This window comes from Mirounga angustirostris, unplaced genomic scaffold, assembly GCF_029215605.1.
Source record: "Mirounga angustirostris isolate CCGP_5_RB_7025 unplaced genomic scaffold, mMirAng1.0.hap1 SCAF_14, whole genome shotgun sequence".
Taxonomy (NCBI): Eukaryota; Metazoa; Chordata; class Mammalia; order Carnivora; family Phocidae; genus Mirounga; species Mirounga angustirostris.
In genome coordinates, this window is record NW_026991722.1 from 16,419,734 (window position 1) to 16,440,616 (window position 20,883).

General features: G+C 44.9%; 1 protein-coding gene across 13 annotated transcripts in view; it reads right to left on the reverse strand.

The window, feature by feature from the left end:
- Nucleotides 1-1,812: 1,812 nt before the first annotated feature.
- Nucleotides 1,813-20,883, reverse strand: part of ZNF532 (zinc finger protein 532) — a 107,296-nt gene continuing 88,225 nt past the window's right edge. For 12 of the 13 annotated variants that reach the window (XM_064578825.1, XM_064578824.1, XM_064578820.1 and 9 more), the window contains 3 exons: nt 7,579-7,691; nt 5,417-5,564; nt 1,813-3,867 (listed from right to left, as the gene is read on the reverse strand). In XM_064578825.1, coding sequence (XP_064434895.1) covers nt 3,373-3,867; nt 5,417-5,564; nt 7,579-7,691 — 756 coding nt within the window. In that variant the 3' untranslated portion in view covers nt 1,813-3,372. The remainder of the gene's footprint in view (nt 3,868-5,416; nt 5,565-7,578; nt 7,692-20,883) is intronic. The other variant, XM_064578826.1, reaches the window with a different exon arrangement.

A 20,883-nucleotide genomic window follows, 5' to 3' on the forward strand; every position in this document is an offset into this window, starting at 1 on the left:
CTACAACCACAGCTTCTTTCCAGGCCTACTCTCACCACCCTGGGTTAAGTTTTCTTAAAGACCATGTTTGGGCGAGCACCACATCTTTACCAATTTAAACGTTATGACTGTGACGGCTGTTTATGCTGCTCAAATATGTGCAGCCTTCGTCTTCTGGGCACATTGTAGGATTGTACTTCCAGGCTCCTTGTGAGGAGGTGGGATCATGGGACTGGTTTTGGCCAATGAACTGTAAAGAGTGACATCTGTCACTTCTAGCCAAGAGCATTTAATTGCACTTTCCCTTTGCCAGAGGAACCAGCAATTTTCTGTGACAGTGGGAGGAAGGGGACAAGGGGATTTGGAGCTATGTCTCCAGTCAACCGACAATGAACATCAAATGTGACCAAGAGATAAGCCTTGCTGTGTTAAGACACTAAGATTTAGGGTTGTAACCACAGCATAACCTAACCTGTCCTGATTGATACACTCCCCCACCTTCCATCCTAAATACTGCCACCGACTAGTCTGGTTCTATCACTCCCCCGTCCAAATAACTCATCTCTATCGGAGTACAAACGGTAGTCCATCATTCAAGGCTTTTTACATGTTGGCCTGAGCCTACGCTGTAAGCCTCAGCTCACTCAACATAAGAAACGGGCTTCCTAAGAATTCATGGAGCATGCCCCAATTTCTGCCTTTGGTCTGAAGATTTCTTGTTTCTCAAGTGCTCACATCTGCAATTCCATCTAGATCCACCACTAGTGAAGAATGGGTAGAACTCACACAAGTTCCACTGTGGATTTCTGCTCAGCGCTCAACCTAGTCAACCCAAGTATTCATGTCTTTCACTAATGGCTAAGAATTTTCCGCATAGCCTCTTTCTGTTCTGTTCCCTCTTTCTGGAATGGCTATGAATCCTGTTATTTTGTCCTTTTTGACTTCTAATTTCTTCCATAGATTTCACCTCCTTACCTCTGTGCTGTATTCCAGGTAATTTCTTCACGACCTATCTTCCAGTTCACCAATTCTCTCCAGTTGAACCATCCAGGTTTCCTCCCAGGGCGACAGCCTTGTGTGCCGTTTTTCTACTCGGGATTTCAATTTCTTCTTCATTTTGGATCTCAGGGCATTCTTTGAAACTTTCTTGGATGCTCAACTGAGCGTTTATGGATGCTAACTTTATACTGGCAAGCATTTCTGGGTACTTAAGAGTAGAGCGACTTTCACTTTATCTGATAAAAGCCATAGTGCCACAAACAAAAATTCTAGTGTCGTGTTTTGCACATACTTTTTATTTGTTGAATAAATGAGTATTTGTCAATATGTACATAAACACATAGAGCAAGCACTAAGATTTAGAGCAAGAATATCTGGATTCTAATACGCAAAGCCATTTACCCACTGTGAGGGCTTAGGCAAAGAACTGAATCTGAGCTCAGCTTCCTCAACTGTATTGAGGAAGACTATTTTAAGACCCGTGCAGCCCACCACACAGGTTTATTGCAAGGTTAAAATGCAGAAACACACGAAAGTGCTATGAATACAACTTAGAGTAATACAAGTATAAATATAACAAGTAACAGCAATTGAATTTCAAGTGTAGGAATACTTTATCACGCCCTTGCATTATACCCATGAATTGATGGGAGTTGACGAGAAAGTGACAGAAGAGCTGATTGCTCATGAGAACGAATATGCCGTTCTTCGGGGGGGAGGGAGGGGGGAAGAATTCTGCAATATCCTGTAGCCTGTCCCTGCCATTAATCACTTCCTCAACTTCACGGAGATGTCAGAGACCACCATCAATAACTCTCACAAAAGCACAAGGGCTCATGTCCCACGTTTATTTACATATGAAATGTGTTCAATACAGTTATGATGGATGTAGTGCATAACACCTGACAGCAGTAAGACCTTTTGAGGAACCGAACGTTGACTACAGTATATCATGCAAGTATCTATATATACACAAATGAATTTCTTTTCTTTAAAAAAAAAAAAAAAGTACAAAACATGTTTTAGGGATAAATACGATATAAAATGCCAAAGAAAACACAAAAAAACCAAAAACGGAAAAATAGAGAACTCTCCCAGAGAACTACAAACGGAAGGGACAGAGCAAGAGCCCTGCTGCGTTTCGATGAAGCAGAACTCCTGATATTGAAGATACTTATTGAGATGACCGAACTGAAGCCTGGTGGCTCAGTGCGTGACCGCCCGGCCAATCGCGACCCGCACCTGCTGCATTGATAGGTCGGTGGCAGAAGTTGCGCATCCCAACTCCAAGTACCAGAGGTTTGGCAGTAGCACCCAGAACAGGAAACGCCAACTCTTTAGACAGCAAAGGGTTAAGTCAACTGTGATTTCTTTTTTTTTTTTTTCCTGTCAAGAGCCAGAGAAATACTTGATATTTTTAGTTGTGTCTTTGTAAGAGTTGATAAATTACGTGACAAAAAACTCGACTGTAGAAATCTGTTGGTCTAACTACAGATGTGTGACTTTTACAGTAGTCCAGCCCTTTTGTGACTTGACCTTGTGCTCCTTCGGCCCGCCTTGCAAAAATCTGCCCAGAAAACCACCGGCCTCTGGGTCTTCCCTTTGGAGTGCCCTTCCTTCCCCATTCTACTGTGGAATTAGGGAAATGCACGCTCCTTCCTGGCGTTCTGGCCGAAGTTTTTAATCCGCCGCTGGGGAAGAAGCTACCTGCAGGGCTGGTTTCAACACCGTTTGGCGTGGCCTGGAAGAAAACGCCACATGCTGGGGTGCAGTGACACGTCGAGGTGCACTCACCGACTCGGAGCAGGCACGTTGAGGGTAATGCTAAGACACTTAAAAGTCCCTAGTGTTTTTGAGACCCACAATACCTACAATTTACGTAGTGAATTCTAAAAATTAAAAACACTAAAAAAGGCATTATCTTAGCCTGGAATTAGTAACCCATTCAAATCGGTAACATACAAAATGGTTTATTTGAATTCAGGAACTGCCCCTGTTACTAAGAACTCTGTTTTAAAAGAAACAGTACAAAAAGAAAAATTCTAACCCAGAAAAACAAAAACAAAAACAACAGTAATCAAAAGACACCAAAAAACCAAAAAAAGGAAGAAAAAAAAAAAAACCCTCAAAACATTTTCCACTAAATACTGATACAAACATGTAACAAAGAGTATAAAAAGTTATTCATTTAAATATATACAAACTCTTTTAAACTCAAATACTGTTTTAATACTTATCGAGGATATACACGACGAGGTGAAGGTACACTCAAAGAGAATATATTGCAACAGCCTAGACAGTACTGTTAACTCTATTATACTGCAAACTTTTTGTAACAAAAATGTCTCTTTTTTTCCAATGTGGACAGGGATTTTCCTTACGGAAGGGCTGTGGCTATTTCTCGGCTGAGCTCGCTCTCTTGGATTTAATGAAGGCCATGCCGTGTGTCCGCATGTGAGCATTTAAGGCAGCTTCAGTTTCAAACGTTTTTGCACACACTTTGCACTTTCGGTCTGACCCCGCGCCGTCGGGCGACTCGTCCTCGGGGCTCGGCTTGTTCTCCTGCTGGTTCTCTTCCCCGGCCCCGTTCTGCTTGGACACAGGCTGGGGCTCCTTCAGCTTGTGCACGATGAACAGGTGCCTGGACAGGGACACGTGCGACGTGTAGCAGAGGCCGCACTCCCGACATTGGTAGGAGGAGCCGTCCGACTTGTGTTGAGGGATGTGTTCGTGGAACTGCAGGAGGTTTTCGGTGGTGAAGCCGCACACGGCACATTTGTGAACCTTGAAAACGTTGATCTTCAGCTTTTTCAGTGGTTGGGTAATTGCCCCTCTGGGAGGTCTGAACTCTAAAACTGGTTCTTCCAACTTCCGCTTGGGGCTGGGAACCTTGGAGAGAAAAAAACAAAGCGGACAACACAAGTGAAAATGGTTCTGCCCCGCGGGTGATCCATGACCGGCTCTCCCCGGGCCTTAGAGCTGCGAGGGCAGCGAGGACTGTGGGTTTCGGGATTCGGGGTTTCCTACAGCTGCGTGTCCGCCCCCCCAACTCCTGCTCCCCCGGGGACTCCCACCTTTCATCTGCTCCACACACGGGACCGAGCTCCTGCGTTCCCAGGCACCTCGGCAGCCGCGGGGCCCAGGAGCGGACAACCGAGTCCCTGCCTCCCCGGAATGCGGGCTCCGACGGAGCGGGATGGAAAACCACAAGCCAGGAGATCGCCGTGGGTCGGACCCCCAGAAAACAAAGCAAGGCGTGGAATGGGGATGGCACGCGGAGGCAGGGGGTTTGTGAAGCTGCCCAGCACAGACAGGGATGGCCCTGGGGACCGTGGCACCTGAACCGAGGCCTGCTGTGGGGAGGACGGGGGTCCAGGCTCGGAGCCCAGGCGGCAGCTGGCCTGGGGGCCCGAAGGGAGGCCGGCGGGGCTGCAGCAGAGCGAGCAGCAGAGCGTGCGGAGAGGACGCGGGGGGGCGGGCAGGGAAATGTCGGGGCTTCGCCTCTTCTGGGACTGGCCCGGAAGCCGCTGGAAGGCCCCCAGCTGGTCCAGTCCCCGAGCTCCCCCGCACACTCACTCCCCTTCGGCACAAGGCTCACCCACCGGCCATGCTTTTCTCCTTCCTTTCCAGCTTTCTAAGTCTGACGCCTCACACTTCCAGCTCCCCGAAAGTCCAAGCCGCGGGGACACTCCCTCCTCCGTGCTCGGTGGCCCATCTTTTCTGCCCCGTAGACAGGGCACCACTCACACACAGCGCCTGAAGCTGCCCCTGCACAAAGATTCTTCAATCCCGTCCCAATCCCCCACCCCCATCACTCGAGGGGAAAAGATTGCAATTCGATGCAACTCCTGTCGGACTTGTATTCTGACTAGGCTTTACTCAATGATTCACTTGGGGAACGCACACACAGGCTGTTACCCAGGTACATTCCAGATGCAGCCCAGTGCCGACGACAGCAGAATCTCCCTAAGCGTCTGCCGGACTGTTCCCTCCTCGAATAGCACTTGGCACCCACATGCCTGATACACAGGTTAACATATATACTGTTGTCTGAGTCAGGTTCACTACCCACTGGCCTGAGGACAAGGCAGAGATTTGTGATTTTATTTTTTACTGTTACAAAGTGAAACGAAGACGAATCTCTTCATTTTTATTAGGTACCTTTCACAACCGATATACTGCCAAGAAGAAAGAACCTAGCTTTCTACATCCCTTCTGGCTAAGAGACCGTTTGCTAAGAGACCGTTTACCGTTTAAAAGAAACTTAACACCTTTTAGGAGCAAGATGAAAGATCAGAATGGGCGTGAAGGGAGATGACCTATTATTTTATACCTTCATGCATAGGCTTGGATTTAGAAAAATTTACAGTGAAGAGCATGAATGGAAAAAGCAAGTCAACACAACGTCACTGTAAAGAGAACATCTGCAATGTTTGACCTTGGTATCTTCTTTTATTTCTGTTTCCTCCTCATTGGTGGCTTCTGTCATTTCTTTCAAGTCAGGATCCTTAATACCGTGCATGAGTTGGATATGTTTCTCCAGCATCAACCGTTTCGTAAAGGTGCGCCTGGAGTCTGGGCAGTGCCTGTGAAGCAAAGACAAGGAGGTAACCTGCCTGCTGGAAAGTAACCCACGCTCAAGAGCACGCTCGTCAGGGAAAGACCTCCACCAGCCAACAGGACGCTCCGGGGGGTCAAGATGATCTGTATGAATACCAATGGTCTAAAATGAAATAGCAATTTCGCTATGAATCGCAGTTTCCAAATTTGTGAGCAAAATTTTTGTGGTTTTTGTAAAAGGCTTTCTTTCTGACACTTTTTTGTGTCCTTATGGGACCAGCCTAATTCGGTTCAGATGGAGTATTTCTTGTCTAGGTTTGGTTAAGGTATTACTTAATTTATAATTCTAGAGAGCTTTAATTTTTAAATAGAGAAATATCAAATTTCAAAAGTTTTCTTTACAATGACTCAGTGTTCTCTCAGAATTTATGTTATAAGAGATACTTTAGTATGAAAAAAGTCCCTCGTTGATTCCTTCACGTGGATGTTAATTATTCCTGTCCACTCTGCCATAACAAAGAGAAGACAGGGTGTCTAGCCCTGTCAAATTCCTCACCAAGGCACAAACATGGTATCACAGGGTTAAAATGTAGGAAACTGAACAGATATCCACCAAAACAGGTCAATCTTTTAAGCTTTCACTTCACCTTGTGTGTGTTGGCGGGGGGGATCCCAAACCTGCAGATTATGGACAGTTTTTCCTTTAGAAGATATGAGTTCACCATTTTCTTAATGAAACGGACAAAAGGAAAAAAGTTAACGACCGTGGTGACTATGGACGCTGTAAGGCAGATAAGAAGAAAACCGCTGCAGTGAATGAGCGTGAACAGCACCTCGAGGTCTTGTGCAGAATCAAAAGGCTGCTGGACATTCTGTAATGACTGGCCCCACACCCTGATGATTTTGTGTTCGAGACCTGCTACGGGGCAGCATCGGGAGCCAGCACCAACACCAAAGAATAAAGGAAACCAGCCGGACAATCCGAGCATCACTCGGCCTTACAGTGACTCCCAAGAGAAATCCACAAACCTAGCTGAGGAAGGACAAAGCCATACCAGACTCTCAGCCAGGTCTTCCTTCTAAGTTCTCCGATCCTCTCAATGCAGTCTCACACGTGCAGGCCTTAGTCACAGAATGTTCTCATCTCACCAGAATCACTCCCAGCTTCAATTTCACCGAAGGAGAGTCGCTGTCCCAGTTTCTCTACCCAAGAAACTTTCCCTGGCTAACCGAGAACACCGAAGCCCCGCCAAACTTACAGCCAACCTTCACGAGCGTCCCGAACCGCACCATACCCTGCGCCCTGCTCTGATCATGCCACACGATACACGCAGCTACACGGCTTGTGTGCCTGTTAGTCTTCCCTTTTACGAGAAGTGCCTGACAGTAAGTAACTCTGTTGTATCAATTCACCCCCGCCCCGAGGCATGCTCTGGTTGAGTGGGTGATAAAGCTTTTCCACCAAGGCTATATAACAAGTTCTGATTCTCATATACAGTGAAGGAGCTCATGGCTGTCCAGAGTGGCTCGACCATCCACTTGGCGTCCTCACCCACTCAATTCCTTGAATTTGGTCTCTTAGCCAAAAGCGTGTGCCGAGAAAAGGCCACCCTGCATTAGAGAGAGAGGCCAGCCTAGGACTGACTCCATGACCGGGCCCTATCAGGGTCTGCTCTGAACCAATCAACTGGACAATCAAACTGCCAAGGAGTGTTGGCAACTCCCTGGGCATACAGTGACCAAAAAGCATCTCATTCAAATGTGCACCTGCAAATCAATCACTTCTCCAAAATGCTCAGGTACCTCTGGACAACAGGTAAGGACCCAGGAACATACACAGGGTAGGAAAGAGGCTACTGCTGTTTATTTTACTATTTTTTAAGTGTTACAACCCATTCAAGAAAACAGAATATAGCTGAAAACTGAAAATCTATGAACTACAGCAGAGAAACGGAAGTTAACGGCAACATATGAAAACTCTAGGGGAAGTTCCCGCCTCCTCCTTTCGCTGCGCTTCCCATAGTAGAAATCACGACTTACGAGCAGGTATAAACTTTCCTGATGCCTTTGTGCTTGATCCGATTGTGACGGCACAGGCTGTGTGAGGAGCTGAAAGATTTGTCACACTGGCGGCAGGGATGTTTTTTCATTTGCTTCATTAGGAGAAAAGAGAGAGAGAGAGTCACTTAAGAGAACAAAACCAGAATCGCTTTAAAAATTAAGAATGTTGGGGCGCCTGGGGGGCTCAGTCATTAAGCGTCTGCCTTCGGCTCAGGTCATGATCCCAGGGTCCTGGGATCGAGCCCCACATCAGGCTCCCTGCTCAGCGGGAAGCCTGCTTCCCCCTCTCCCACTCCCCCTGCTTGTGTTCCCTCTCTCACTGTGTCTCTCTCTGTCAAATAAATAAATAAAATCTTAAAAAAAAAAAAAACTGAAATATTTAACATGTAATTAAATCAATTCTTTAGACAATTTCATGAACATTTATCATTTAGATTTTTCTTAGTTGAGGGGCGCCTGGGTGGCTCAGTCGTTAAGTGTCTGCCTTCGGCTCAGGTCATGATCCCAGGGTCCTGGGATCAAACCGCATCAGGCTCCCTGCTCGGCAGGAAGCCTGCTTCTCCCTCTCCCACTCTCCCTGTTTGTGTTCCCTCCCTCGCTGTGTCCCTCTCTGTCAAATAAATAAAATCTTTAAAAAATAAAAATAAAAATAAAATAAAAATTAAGAATGCTTTCATAATAGTTGAAGTTATAATAACCAATAATGTTTAAGCAATACAAGGACAAAACCAAAAGATTCTTCTTAAAATGTAACAAAAAAGAAGGGCAGGGCTGGGGTAACCACGAAGGGGCTAATTAGTTTCTAGAGAATGGGAGAAACGTTATCCTAAGAATAAAATATTACATTTTCTTCTCAAAACGCTTAACAGTGTTGACTCAACAGAAACCCACGGATATGTGAAAACATTAAATTTTCTTTGCAAAGGAGATATAAATGGTATTTTTAACATTTCAGACAGCAGACACTATATGAAAACATAATGCTTCAATAAATACCAAATAAAACCACTACTTAATTTGCTATAGATCCAGAAAGAACATTAACTTATCCAGGGCACCATTTTAAATGAAACCTCTAGCTGATTTTAAACACTTTGACTTTCCCCCCGCTGATTAATTATTCCTACCATAAGAGAAGAGTTTTCCAAAAGGCCTTTTGAATAATACCATTTAGTTATTTCAAGAACACAAGAGTTTGACACCACTTTATGGAGGCTGCCCCTAGTATATGCAGCATGCAAGCTTGTGTGCGTGGAGGCTGGGGGACAGTGAGAGAGCAAGAGACATAAAAGTCAACATTAAAAGTGACTTTGGCTATGACATACTTGTGTTAATTCAACAGATTCTCATGTGGGACCTTTCTTTGGGTACAATATGCACTGCAGTCTGGAATCAAACAATGTCATTTCACAAGGAAATTAGATCAAGAAATAACTGTCAGCCTTGTGAATGGAACATTTGGCTAAGCCCTCCTTAAAAATAAGGCTGAAGTAGAAACAAGATCTCATATGAAATAACATTACTATTTTTGGCAATAAGAAGAGATAAGCAAGCAATTGTGGGCTAAGTGATTAAAGAAATGAGAAATATTTTTAAACAATGTTTTCATACTAATCACCTGACAAACATGCCCTTATTCAAGCTGGTAAGCAAAACTATTTAAGTGGTTGAGCTTGGCTCTGGAGACCCAGATGTGGGTTGGCGCCTCGTCTCTACCGCTCACAAATCGAACCGTGTGATCCTGGGAAAGTTTCTCCATAAACATCCACTCCCCATTGGGGATCACCACAGTGCCTGCCCTCAGAGGATGCTGAGGGTAACGGGGGGGGGAATGAAAGAGTCAGCACAGTCCTTGGGACACAGAGAAATCCTCCATAAATACTTTTATGAATAATAATAAAGTTACATATCAAGTTTCAGTTTAAGAGTGGAAAATACTGGGGTGTCTGGGTGGCTCAGTGGTTAAGCGTCTGCCTTCGGCTCAGGTCATGATCCCAGGATCCTGGGATCGAGCCCCGCATCGGGCTCCTTGCTCAGCAGGGAGCCTGCTTCTCCCTCTCCCACTCCCTCTGCTTGTGCTCTCTCGCTCTCTGTCAAATGAATAAATACAATCTTAATGAAAAAAGGAGTGGAAAATACTGTCTTTTAAATAAAACGTATCGGCGTGCAAGTGCTCAAAAACCTAGACAGAGGCAAAGGAGGAAGTTACTTCTCCATGCTAAAGATGGAAGTCATAGTACTGCTTTTCTCGTTCTCCTAAGCGTACGATCTGGGATATTATGAGAATAGTATCGGGGGGGTAGGGGGGACCACAAAGCGAATAGCCAACTAATGCTTCAGAGCCATGCTGTCTCTTTTCCCAAAGGTATTCCTTCATAAAAATCTTGATCACATAATACAGATAATCCCTAGTCTCTTGGATTAGCATTTATGTAGCCAGAGAATAAGAGGTTTCTTCAGAATAAAGCTTTAAGAACAGTCATGAACAGTCCTACGTTTCAAAAAAGGTACTGAAATATCTATTAATATCTAATTCTTGCAGAATTTTGTATCTATAAGATGGACAATGTTAAGATCCTGGAAGAGTCAAAACACAAGACATTTTTCTAAATGCAAGACAGTTACAGCAAATCACCATAAAACAAGCAGAGAACGGACATATAGCTTTCTAACCATACAACAGGGCAAGAGGCCTCAGAGGAATGCAAACTGGATTTTCCATGAAGATGAAGGGCTTGAAATTCCATTTCTTGTTCTGGTGTCATTATATTAATATCAAATCAAAATTTTAATAGAGAAATATCAGTAAAGAAGTCCTCAGTAGGTAATAAATTAAATGAAGAGCAGCTTAGCTGAATCAGTAATTACTATTTTCAAAAAGAGTTGGCAATGTGTGAGATACTTTTCTTTTCCGACGTCTTTATGAAAAAATGCAGAAATGAGCTGTGCAATTCCCAAACAATGGAGCAGGGTTTCAAAATCAGTGGTGACAAGAAAATCACAGGTTTAAACACCAGTCTCCAGATCAGACCTGCCGTGTTCCCATTACCTAAGAAAACAAATGACTTCCTTCTTTGTTAAATTTTAAATACTAACTTATTCAAGGGTCCTTTATCTAATTTATTTTCCTAACTTCTATCTCTTCAGTATTATAATAGTTCCTACTGTCACTTTATGACACAGAAAGCAATTTTCATCAGCCAAACAAAAACGGAAAAAAACAAAACAAAACAAAACTGTACTGAAAAAGCATAAAGTCTATTGTCATTCGGTTTTCAAGACTGTTAAGGTCATTTACTTCCTCCTGGCTCCAGAAGTACAAGCTGAGATTGAGGGAACTAGGGCCCTGAGTGGACTTCTTATAGTTAGGTTTTCCTACTCAATTATGAACTATTTTGTTTTTAAATAGAACTCTTTAAAGAAGTAGTGAAAGGATAGCTGGGAGGGTCTGAAATTTTTTGAAAACTTTAAATACCAAATAAAGCAAACAGTTAGGTACATTTCCTAAACTTTCTCCCTAATCTCCAAGTTTTAACTCTTTTACCTTCACATTCTTTTTTTTTTTTTTAAGATTTTATTTATTTGCGAGAGAGAGAATGAGAGACAGAGAGCATGAGAGGGAGGAGGGTCAGAGGGAGAAGCAGACTCCCCGCCAAGCAGGGAGCCCGATGCGGGACTCGATCCCGGGACTCCAGGATCATGACCTGAGCCGAAGGCAGTCGCTTAACCAACTGAGCCACCCAGGCGCCCCTAATCTAAGACTTTTTTTTTTTTAAGATTTTATTTATTTGAGAGAGAGACTGAGAGAGAGAGCACATGAGAGGGGGGAGGGTCAGAGGGAGAAGCAGACTCCCTGCCGAGCAGGGGGCCCGATGCGGGACTCGATCCCGGGACTCCAGGATCATGACCTGAGCCGAAGGCGGTCGCTTAACCAACTGAGCCACCCAGGCGCCCCTAATCTAAGATTTTTTTTTTTTTAAAGATTTTATTTATTTATTTGAGAGAGAGACTGAGAGAGAGAGCACATGAGAGGGGGGAGGGTCAGAGGGAGAAGCAGACTCCCTGCCGAGCAGGGGGCCCGATGCGGGACTCGATCCCGGGACTCCAGGATCATGACCTGAGCCGAAGGCGGTCGCTTAACCAACTGAGCCACCCAGGCGCCCTACTGAGCCACCCAGGCGCCCTACCTTCACATTCTTTAGGAAAGAAAGCATCAGCTCCTCTTAGCAAATGCCTTTGCTCTGAGTGCCCTAGCCTTGGGCTCAAGGTCTGGGCTCTGGGATTTACAGTGCCTCTCAAGGCCATTCTTTCTGGATGGCACTTGGTGACTGTGTTTGGACTGCCACAGGCTCACAACCAGCTATTTCCCATTCTGGTAACTAGTCCCTTCTTGTGTCTTGGCTTGAAGCCTTCTTTCTGTTTCAGGGGACTCTGGAGAAGTAGAGGGAGACATCCTTCTGGCCAGACATGCACGTGGCCTTATCTTGAGATTCCTGCCTCCATGAGGTTATCCGCCTCCCATCGACATGCAAAGAGCTTCCTCAACTACCATCACACATCCAGAACCCACATCCCACCCCCGGATTTAAGATGAAAGGGAGCAGAATTATTCCCAAGCCATGCTGACACACACTTTCAGCTCTATCATAAACACTTCCTATGAAAAAGGAAAACCCCAACCACCTGTATAAACGTCAACCTATCACAGCAGTAATCCCACAGGATAGAACTCCTAAAACTGTGGACCTTTTCACTTGGAAATCTATTCTACAGATACACCCGCACACGGTACGGTCAGTTCTGTATAACACGATAATACACATATATCACAGGTCATAAATCACTGCACTACACAAAATCACACAATATAAACCACAGGGCTTCTGGCAAAAATGAAGTTAGGGGCGTAGCACTCAAACCCTGTCAGTGACACACTTAATAAAAACGGTAGCATGGTGTCACGCAGGATGCCGGGGGAAGGCACGGGAGCGTTGTGGCTTGTTGCGATTTTGTGAAGTGGAGAAAGGAGGGTTACCTGAGCTCAGAGGGTCGGAGGGAAGGTGTAACACCAGGTGTGGACCAGTGTGACTCAACGGGGAGATGAAGTCGCTGACAGCAGTCTGGGGGGAGTGCATGCATGTGTTTGGTGTATTCCTACACGACTCCATTCCACAATTTTCTGTGCTCACCTAGTGCTTCTCAGGGATAAAATCACACATGCGCAAACTCAGAATTCATGTCAGGCTCCAACTGTTCCCCGAGAGATCAACAGCATTAGAACAAACCTGCTTTCAACACAAGTGTTACGGCAGAACTGATGGTGTATACAAGGTTATTGGGCACAGCACTGCGTTTGATGGGAAAAAAATCTGGCTCCACCGGGGAGAACTGGTTAAATAAATTATACGCCCTCCTACAGCAACATTCTGGCCATGCAGCTGTGGGAAAGAATGGAAGACCTTGATGCGCTGATACGAAAAGAACTAGGACATACACTACATGGAGAAGGGCCGGTGCAGAAAATTAGATTCATAAGCTGTGTTCTGCATGGGAAAGAAGTAAAAAAAAAAAAAGAACATATATGCATCTATGATGATATCTGCATAGAGACACTTCAAGATACGTAAGACCCTTAGCGCTGGTGGGTGGCAAGGGTAGGAATAAGGCTTTTCATATTGTTTAGACTGTCGGAAAAGGTGGATATAGCCCAAATCAAAAAAATTTTAAGTCAGGTATACTGAGGTATATAGCTTACAAAATGTAAAATTCACTCTTTTTCATGTATAGTTCTATGAATTTTGACAAACAGATACAGTGGAGACAGAGCAGTTCCATCGGCCCAAAAATTCCCACATGCCCCTTTACAGTTCCTCCACCCAGCTCTGGGCACCCACTGATCTGTCTTCTTTCCTATCCTCTTGTTTCGCCTCCTCCATTTGTCACGTCAGTGGAACCATGTAGTACAGCACACATCCTCGGAGTCTGGCTTCTGTCATGGGCATGACAACGCATGCAATTCATCCGTGCCGCTGAAGTTCATCGGCGGCCCATCCCCTCCCACCGTGGAGGAGGATTCCGCGCTACGGATCCGCTCTGCTCCATTTATCCGCGACCCAGGTGAAGGACATCTAGGTTGTTTCCAGCTCTTGGAACTTACGAATTAAAGCCCCTACAAAGAGGCACGTACAGGTTTTGGTGTGAACATGTGCTGAGTCACAGGGTAAAATAAACAAGAAACCGTCCACCTGTTTCCCAGCACGGCTGTCCGTGGTTTATCCTCCAGCAACGGAGGAGCAGTCCAGCTGCCCTGCCACCTTCCAGAAGCGGATGATGCCCCTCTCCTGTGGCCATCCTACAGGGCGCCTAGGAGTATTTCACTGTGGGGTTAATGTGCATTTCTCTGAGGACTAAAGGTGTTAACGTAAAAGATTTTCAGTGTATAAGACAAAACACCTACTTATATAGTGTACCCCTTCCTCCAAAGAAAAACCTGGAACTCTACGAGTTTCTGGTTTTTAATTTCTATTTCAGGAGGCATTTCAGTGCCCTGTAAGCCACCTTGAAAACAGACGCCGTAAATCACTCATCTCTGCATCCCTGGTGTTCAGCACACAGAAAATACTCAGTAAATGTTTATCGTGTGAATCCATCAAGGGAAGAATTACTGAAAACACAAGTATCTACTGGAAGAATATGAGCAGGTTCTACTCAGTAATCCTAGAGGAGCACATTTTGGATACCGGGCTGGACATGAGCAAGCACTGCTTGGTTTTGGAAGATGGGGCAGACGTGCGCATGTTTAAGGACTGATAAGAGCCTCTGGAAAAACTAAAGTATTGAGGACAGAAGCGAGAAAGGAGTCAGCGAGCAGGGAGAATTCAGACAGGAGGAGGACTTCAGACAGGGAAGAACAAGTCTTCCTGTGGGACTAGAGAGAGGGCGCCATCCATAGACAGGTGTACTGTTTATTACAGTCGGGGGGCAGTGACAAAGGGACTGGGATATGGAAGGAACTCCTGCATAGCAGCTTCCATTTTGTTTTTCCTTTTTAAAGATTTTACTTATTTATTTGAGAGAGAGAGAGCGAGCACGAGCAGGGGGGAGCATCAGAGGGAGAGGGAGGCCCCCTGCTGAGCAGGGAGCCCGATGCGGGACTCGATCCCAGGACCCTGAAATCATGACCTGAGCCGAAGGCAGACACTTAACCAACTGAGCCACCCAGGCACTCCCAGCAGCTTCCATTTCAAAGTGAAGTATATATGGTGCATCTGGGTAATGCGGCCTTCATTTTCTTTCTCTTACTGTTTCTGATCATAAAAATGACAAACACCTATTGCAAAATAAACGAGAGAATAGACTGCTTCGAATCTCACCAACTGCAGTAACTACTGTCAATTTCCAGCTATATATCCCTCCCATTTCTCTTCTGAATCCACATTCATGTGCATTTATAAGAATGAGTCTATGTTATACATCTTAATCTGTGACCTGTTTTTCACACACAGCTACATATACTTTGATGTTTCTATGTTCTTAACACAACATAGTACTCTATTGTATAAATGGGCCACAATTTATTTAATTATCTCCCATTAATGATTTAGGTCATTTCAAATCTTCAGTAATTATAGATAAAAATTTCTGTAGTCAAACGATTATTTCTGTGATATGAATTTCTGAAAGACTTTCTAGTTTAGAAGCTGTCCTCAGGGCTCATTTACCAAAAGTCTTAGAGATCACCATTCAACTCTACCAAAATGGAAGGTAAAATATTGTAGTGCACTTCATCTTGTTTTTCCTCAATACCTAGGGATGCTGGACATCTATCCATACATTACTGAGCCACTTATATTTCCCTAGTGAACTGTCCGATCGTATCCTTCCTGCAGTTTTCTATGGAGTAAAGACAGCAAAGAATGGCAGGTGAGGAGGTCAGAGCAAGACCACACGCCTTGTGGACCACAGTGGGGACTCTGGGTCCTCCATGATGCATGACTGAAGACACCAATGGGTCATTTATGAGAGCGATAGGAAGACACCACTGGGTTTGAGCAGAGGACTAATATGATCAATATATTTTATATGGGTCACTCTGGCTGCCAAGTGTGGAAGCAAAGAACCAGTGTGGAGGCTGTAACAATCCAGGGGACAAAAGAAGTACTGTGGGTTTGGAAAGTAAAGGGCATGACAAATGACTGGATTTGGTATATATCTCAAAGGTAGATCTGTGGATGGGCTGAATGTGGGTGACAAAGAAGAGAGAAAAGGGGGTCAAGTTCCAAATTCCTTGGCTGGGCAGCTGGTAGAACAGTTAACAGTTACTAACCAGGAAAGTAGGAGAGAAGCAGGATTAGGGAAGGAAAGGAACCAAGAATTACATTTTGGATACATTAAATTTAAGAAGCCCATTGGAGATCTAAGTAGAGATGCTAACTAAGCGGTTAGACTCAAGTCCGCAACCCCGGGGAGTGGTCCAGGCCATAGACAGAAATCCGTGAGTTGGCTGATTAGGGATGGCATTTAGAATCATGGGCCTGGATGAGAAGTTTCTGAGAATCAAGGGCACATCAACATTTACAGGCTGGAAAGAGGAGAAAGACCGAGAAGAGCTATCAGTGAGGCAGGATGAGAACCAAAAAGCCTAGCAAAGAAAGCACTTCAAGAAGGACCTAGCGGACAACTGCTTCGGATCAAAGAACAGCACTGAGAAAGGAGAGACCCCTGAGCCTGAGTCCCTCGATCTGCAGGGCTCGACGAGCAGTTTCTGTGGAGCAGTAACAGGAACACCTCAATGGGAGCGGGGGGCGTGGGGAGCACAGGGATACAAAGCGGTTATCAGGGATGTTCGCTGTAAAGGGAAGCAGAGGGAAAAGGCAGTAGGCAAGTGGGTTAGGAAGGTTGTTCAGTCAGGATAAGAGACACCACGGCGAACTTAAGGATTTTGAAAATGATCCGGGAAAAGCTGAAGATGCAGGGGAGAGTGGACGAGCGTGGTTGTGAGGTCCTCCAATGGCCCAAGAAGGGGACCTTCTTGGCAGAGGGGAGGGCCGCACGGGGACACAGCATCACCCCTGTAACAGGAGAGGGCAGGGTATGCACATACAGATGCAAAGGGGTTTTCATGACTGTCTCTCCTTGGGTGTGAGGCAAAATTCAAATCTAATCCTCAGTCCACCATTCTTGACTACATCTCCTAGGCCTTCATAAATGTTGCATTCAAAGCCACTCAAATTTACATCTTCTGAAGACAATGACGCATTCCTCCCTTGCCCTTCAAAGATAGCCTTCCCTCTCCTTGAGGCCCATTTGAACCCTTCAGCCCCTTCAGCCAGCTCGCCTCTCAGCCCCCTGGTGGCCTCCCTGACCTGTCCGGCCACAAGCTTCTCCTTTCCTCGCTCATACCCCACACAGCTACCCAAGCACACCACTGGAAACACACATTTCATTATTCCGCTTCCCTGCAGAAAACCCATCTCCTATTCTTTGTACCTTCAAGGGCTAAGGTCTTTGGACTTGCCTACCTCGCCAATCCCAACCTCCCACCACACCCTTCCAGGACGTCATGCTCCAGAACAACTTGTTGGCAGTCACTTAGGATGTCATGCTCGTCTGTACCACACCCATACTCTGCTCGTACACTGGGTGAATTCCACCCGTGCATCCTCCAAATACCTACTTAGGTAGTATTTCTTCTGTGAAGCCTTCCCTGGCATCTCCCAGCCTCCACCAATTCCCCAAGAAACAGTGACGCTCAAATCCCTGCTTCCTTGTGCCTCAGATGCAACTCTAATCCTTCTTTTCCACGGATCACATGCAACTTTAATTTTTAATTTCACTCTGCCCTTTTAAGCCTGTGCTGTATTTTATTGCTCACTCTATTCACAGAGCCTCAGAAATCCTGAGCTGAAATCTGAACCGGAAGCACCTTTCCCTTAGTTTTGATTACATACCGCCTTGTGATTCCTCTAAGACCCACACTAGCTGCAGGTTTTAAAATATTTATGCTTTCTTTTTATACCCAACTGTAAGCATCTGCAGAGCAAGAATTATATCATTTGTTCTCCACCATAACAAATGCTGTGCAACTTTGTAAATATTTATAGAATATTGAAAAAAAAGGTACACACAGAAGAACAAACATGATGAAAAGTTAAACGTTCCTGAAGTACGAATGAATGGGCCTGTTCCAAATAGTTTCAGAATAGTGCATCACTCCCGTAATATGCAAGTGCCCAGACAAACCAAAGACTGAAAAAGAGAAACAAACAGTATAGATTGATAACCTGAACAGGTCAAAAAAATCTATAGTCTACTATGTCTCCTATAAAATAAATGAGCTTTTCGATAGAATAGAAATGCACTAAGATTTACATATGAATTATAACCCAAGAAACTTACTTTTAAAAAAAGGAATTCACTAAAGAAATATGTAACATCCTGGGCACCTGGGTGGCTCAGTTGGTTAAGCGACTGCCTTAGGCTCAGGTCATGATCCTGGAGTCCCGGGATCGAGTCCCACATCGGGCTCCCTGCTCAGCGGGGGGTCTGCTTCCCCCTCTGCCCTCTCCCTCTCGTGCTCTCTGTCTCTCATTCTCTCTCAAATAAATAAAAATCTTAAAAAAAAAAAAATGTAACATCCTTAGCATATGTATTAAATGAATAAAGGTTTAATTTTCACTGAGAGGTTCTGAAACTTTTGACCAGAATATATATAAAAAAGTAACGCTTCATAGGCATTTCATTGTCTTCATCTATTCATTTTAGATCCAGATATCGTCAGTATGTGCCCACAAAACTGGGAACTCCCTTTCCGTCTGCACAAATACCACCTACAGTTATAGAGGGTAAACGTAAGAAGCAAACCCGCTTACCCAAGCCACCCACATTCTCCTAGAAAAATGGCCTTTACACAGGTAGGCAGCCTTCCCCTAAGTGTGGAATACTGTGGGTCGTAAATTCTACAGTCCTTACTGAGAATTTAATATCTAGGACACAAGCGAGATCTTCTGGTCTCACTACATCCAAGAATATACAAATAAATGAGTAGTCAGCTGAGCACAGCATAGGAAACTCAGACTACATATGTCTGAAATCATCAAGAAAAACAATCTCTGAGTACTGAACCATCCAAGTTTCTACAAATTGGAACGGAGTGGTTTGGGGGAAATATTTAAACACAGAGTATAAATTTAGACCAGAGGTTGGCAGACGTTTTCTGTAAAGGGCCAGACAGTAAATATTTTAAGCTTTGCAGGCCATAAAGTCTGTTGCAACTACTCAACTGTGCCTTGCAGTTCAAAAGCAGCCACAATGATACATAAATGAGTGGGTGTGGCTGCATTTCAATAAATTATTTACAAAATGGGTGGCCAGCCTGCGAACCATAGTTTGAGAGCCCTGATTTAGACCACTGTCTCACACTCTTCTAGAAAACATAGCTAAGTCTCAGTAAGTCAGAACCAAATCTATTTAACAGAGTAGGTAATCAATCCAGGAAAAAACAAGCTGTAACTACAAAAGGTTTGTTTTTCATAGGACATGCTCAGAATACATCCTGAGTACCGCCAGGATCACAGTACTGTGTCTAGATCACTGAGATCACAGCTTTGAAATGGTGTTCCTAAGGACAAGTATGTGCTAGTTGCTATACTTGCTTAAAACAACAAACAAGGGACACCTGGGTGGCTCAGTCAGTTAAGCGTCGGACTCCTGATGTCGGCTCAGGTCATGATCTCACGCTGGGCATGGAGCCTGCTTAAGAGTCTCTCTCCCTCTGCCCCTCCCCCAGCTTGCACAGGCTTGTGCACACTCTCTCTCTCTCAATAAATAAACAAATCTTTAAAACAACAACACACAAAACCAGTCTTCTATCTTTCTGGTTATAAGACTATCTGGTGTGCTAATGATGTCGTACAACCGAAAAAGTAAGACACAGAGCTGTGATCGAGGCAGAATAACGAAAGGCCAAACCCACAGCAGACTGGAAAGAAACGTGTCCAACCACGGTCTCTGTGCCGAGAGCCACGTCAGACCCGGGGGCCGGGCAAACGGAAGGTGCTGAGCGAAAGGCTGACACTCTAACAAAGCTGCTAGGACCATGGCAACGAAACTCCGAAATGCCTGGTGGGGTGTCGTGGGGTCACCACGGGCACGTGTCAGCCTGGGACCTCTGTGTCTACTTCCACTGACTGGTGGGGACATGCAGTGGAGCTTTGGGGGTCCTGTGTACAGACCCTAAACAGACCCCATGCCCCTTCCCTGTCAGGAGACTTGCTCGCCTCCATCCTCCTACACCCATTTTTTTAAAGGTCCTCCCACGGGCAATGCTATTATTTCCTATCATTCTCACTCACAATGAGAAAACCAGTAGTGACGGGTGCTGTGGGCTGTGCGTGTCCACATTTCACCGACTTGGAGACATTCTGGAATCAAAGACCACATGAGTATGAAAACATCTTTGCTACCAATTTCTTCCGGGTCTGATCTAGCTTCGCTCCTCTTCTTCTACTTAAAAGGATTTGTCCCATCATCTCAGCCTCTTTGGTTCCTCAAATACATGCCTATAGATGGGTGACACGTTATTTCCCTATTGTTTCTGTTCTCAGAGAATCCAGTCCTTAAGAGGGGACCACAAGAAAGAATATATAGAATGTTTTTTCCTTCTAATAACATTTTTTTAAGATTTTTATTTATTTATTTGACAGAGAGAGACACAGCGAGAGAGGGAACACCAGCAGGGGGAGAGGGAGAGGGAGAAGCAGACTCCCCGCTGAGCAGGGAGCCCGATGTGGGGCTCGATCCCAGGACCCTGGGATCATGACCTGAGCCAAAGGCAGATGCTTAACGACTGAGCCACCCAGGCGCCCCTAATAACATTTTTAGTATCATCTTTTTTGCCCTTTTTATTTAAAAAGCAATCTAGGGTGCCTGGGTGGCTCAGTTGGTTAAGCGACTGCCTTTGGCTCAGGTCATGATCCTGGAGTCCCGGGATCGAGTCCCACATCGGGCTCCCTGCTCAGCAGGGAGTCTGCCTCTCTCTCTGACCCTCCCCCCTCTCATGCTCTCTATCTCATTCTCTCTCTCAAATAAGTAAAATCTTTTAAAAAAATTAAAAAAAATAAAAAGCAATCTAAATAGGAAAAAAGTCACCGTGAAAGGTATTTCCCCTGCAATCACCATAAAAGTACAAATATTACTACAGAATAAAAACATTAAAATATAGGTCTGAAGACTTAAATCAGCTCCTTCTGACATTATTTCCACAAACCAAAAGATAAAAGAAAC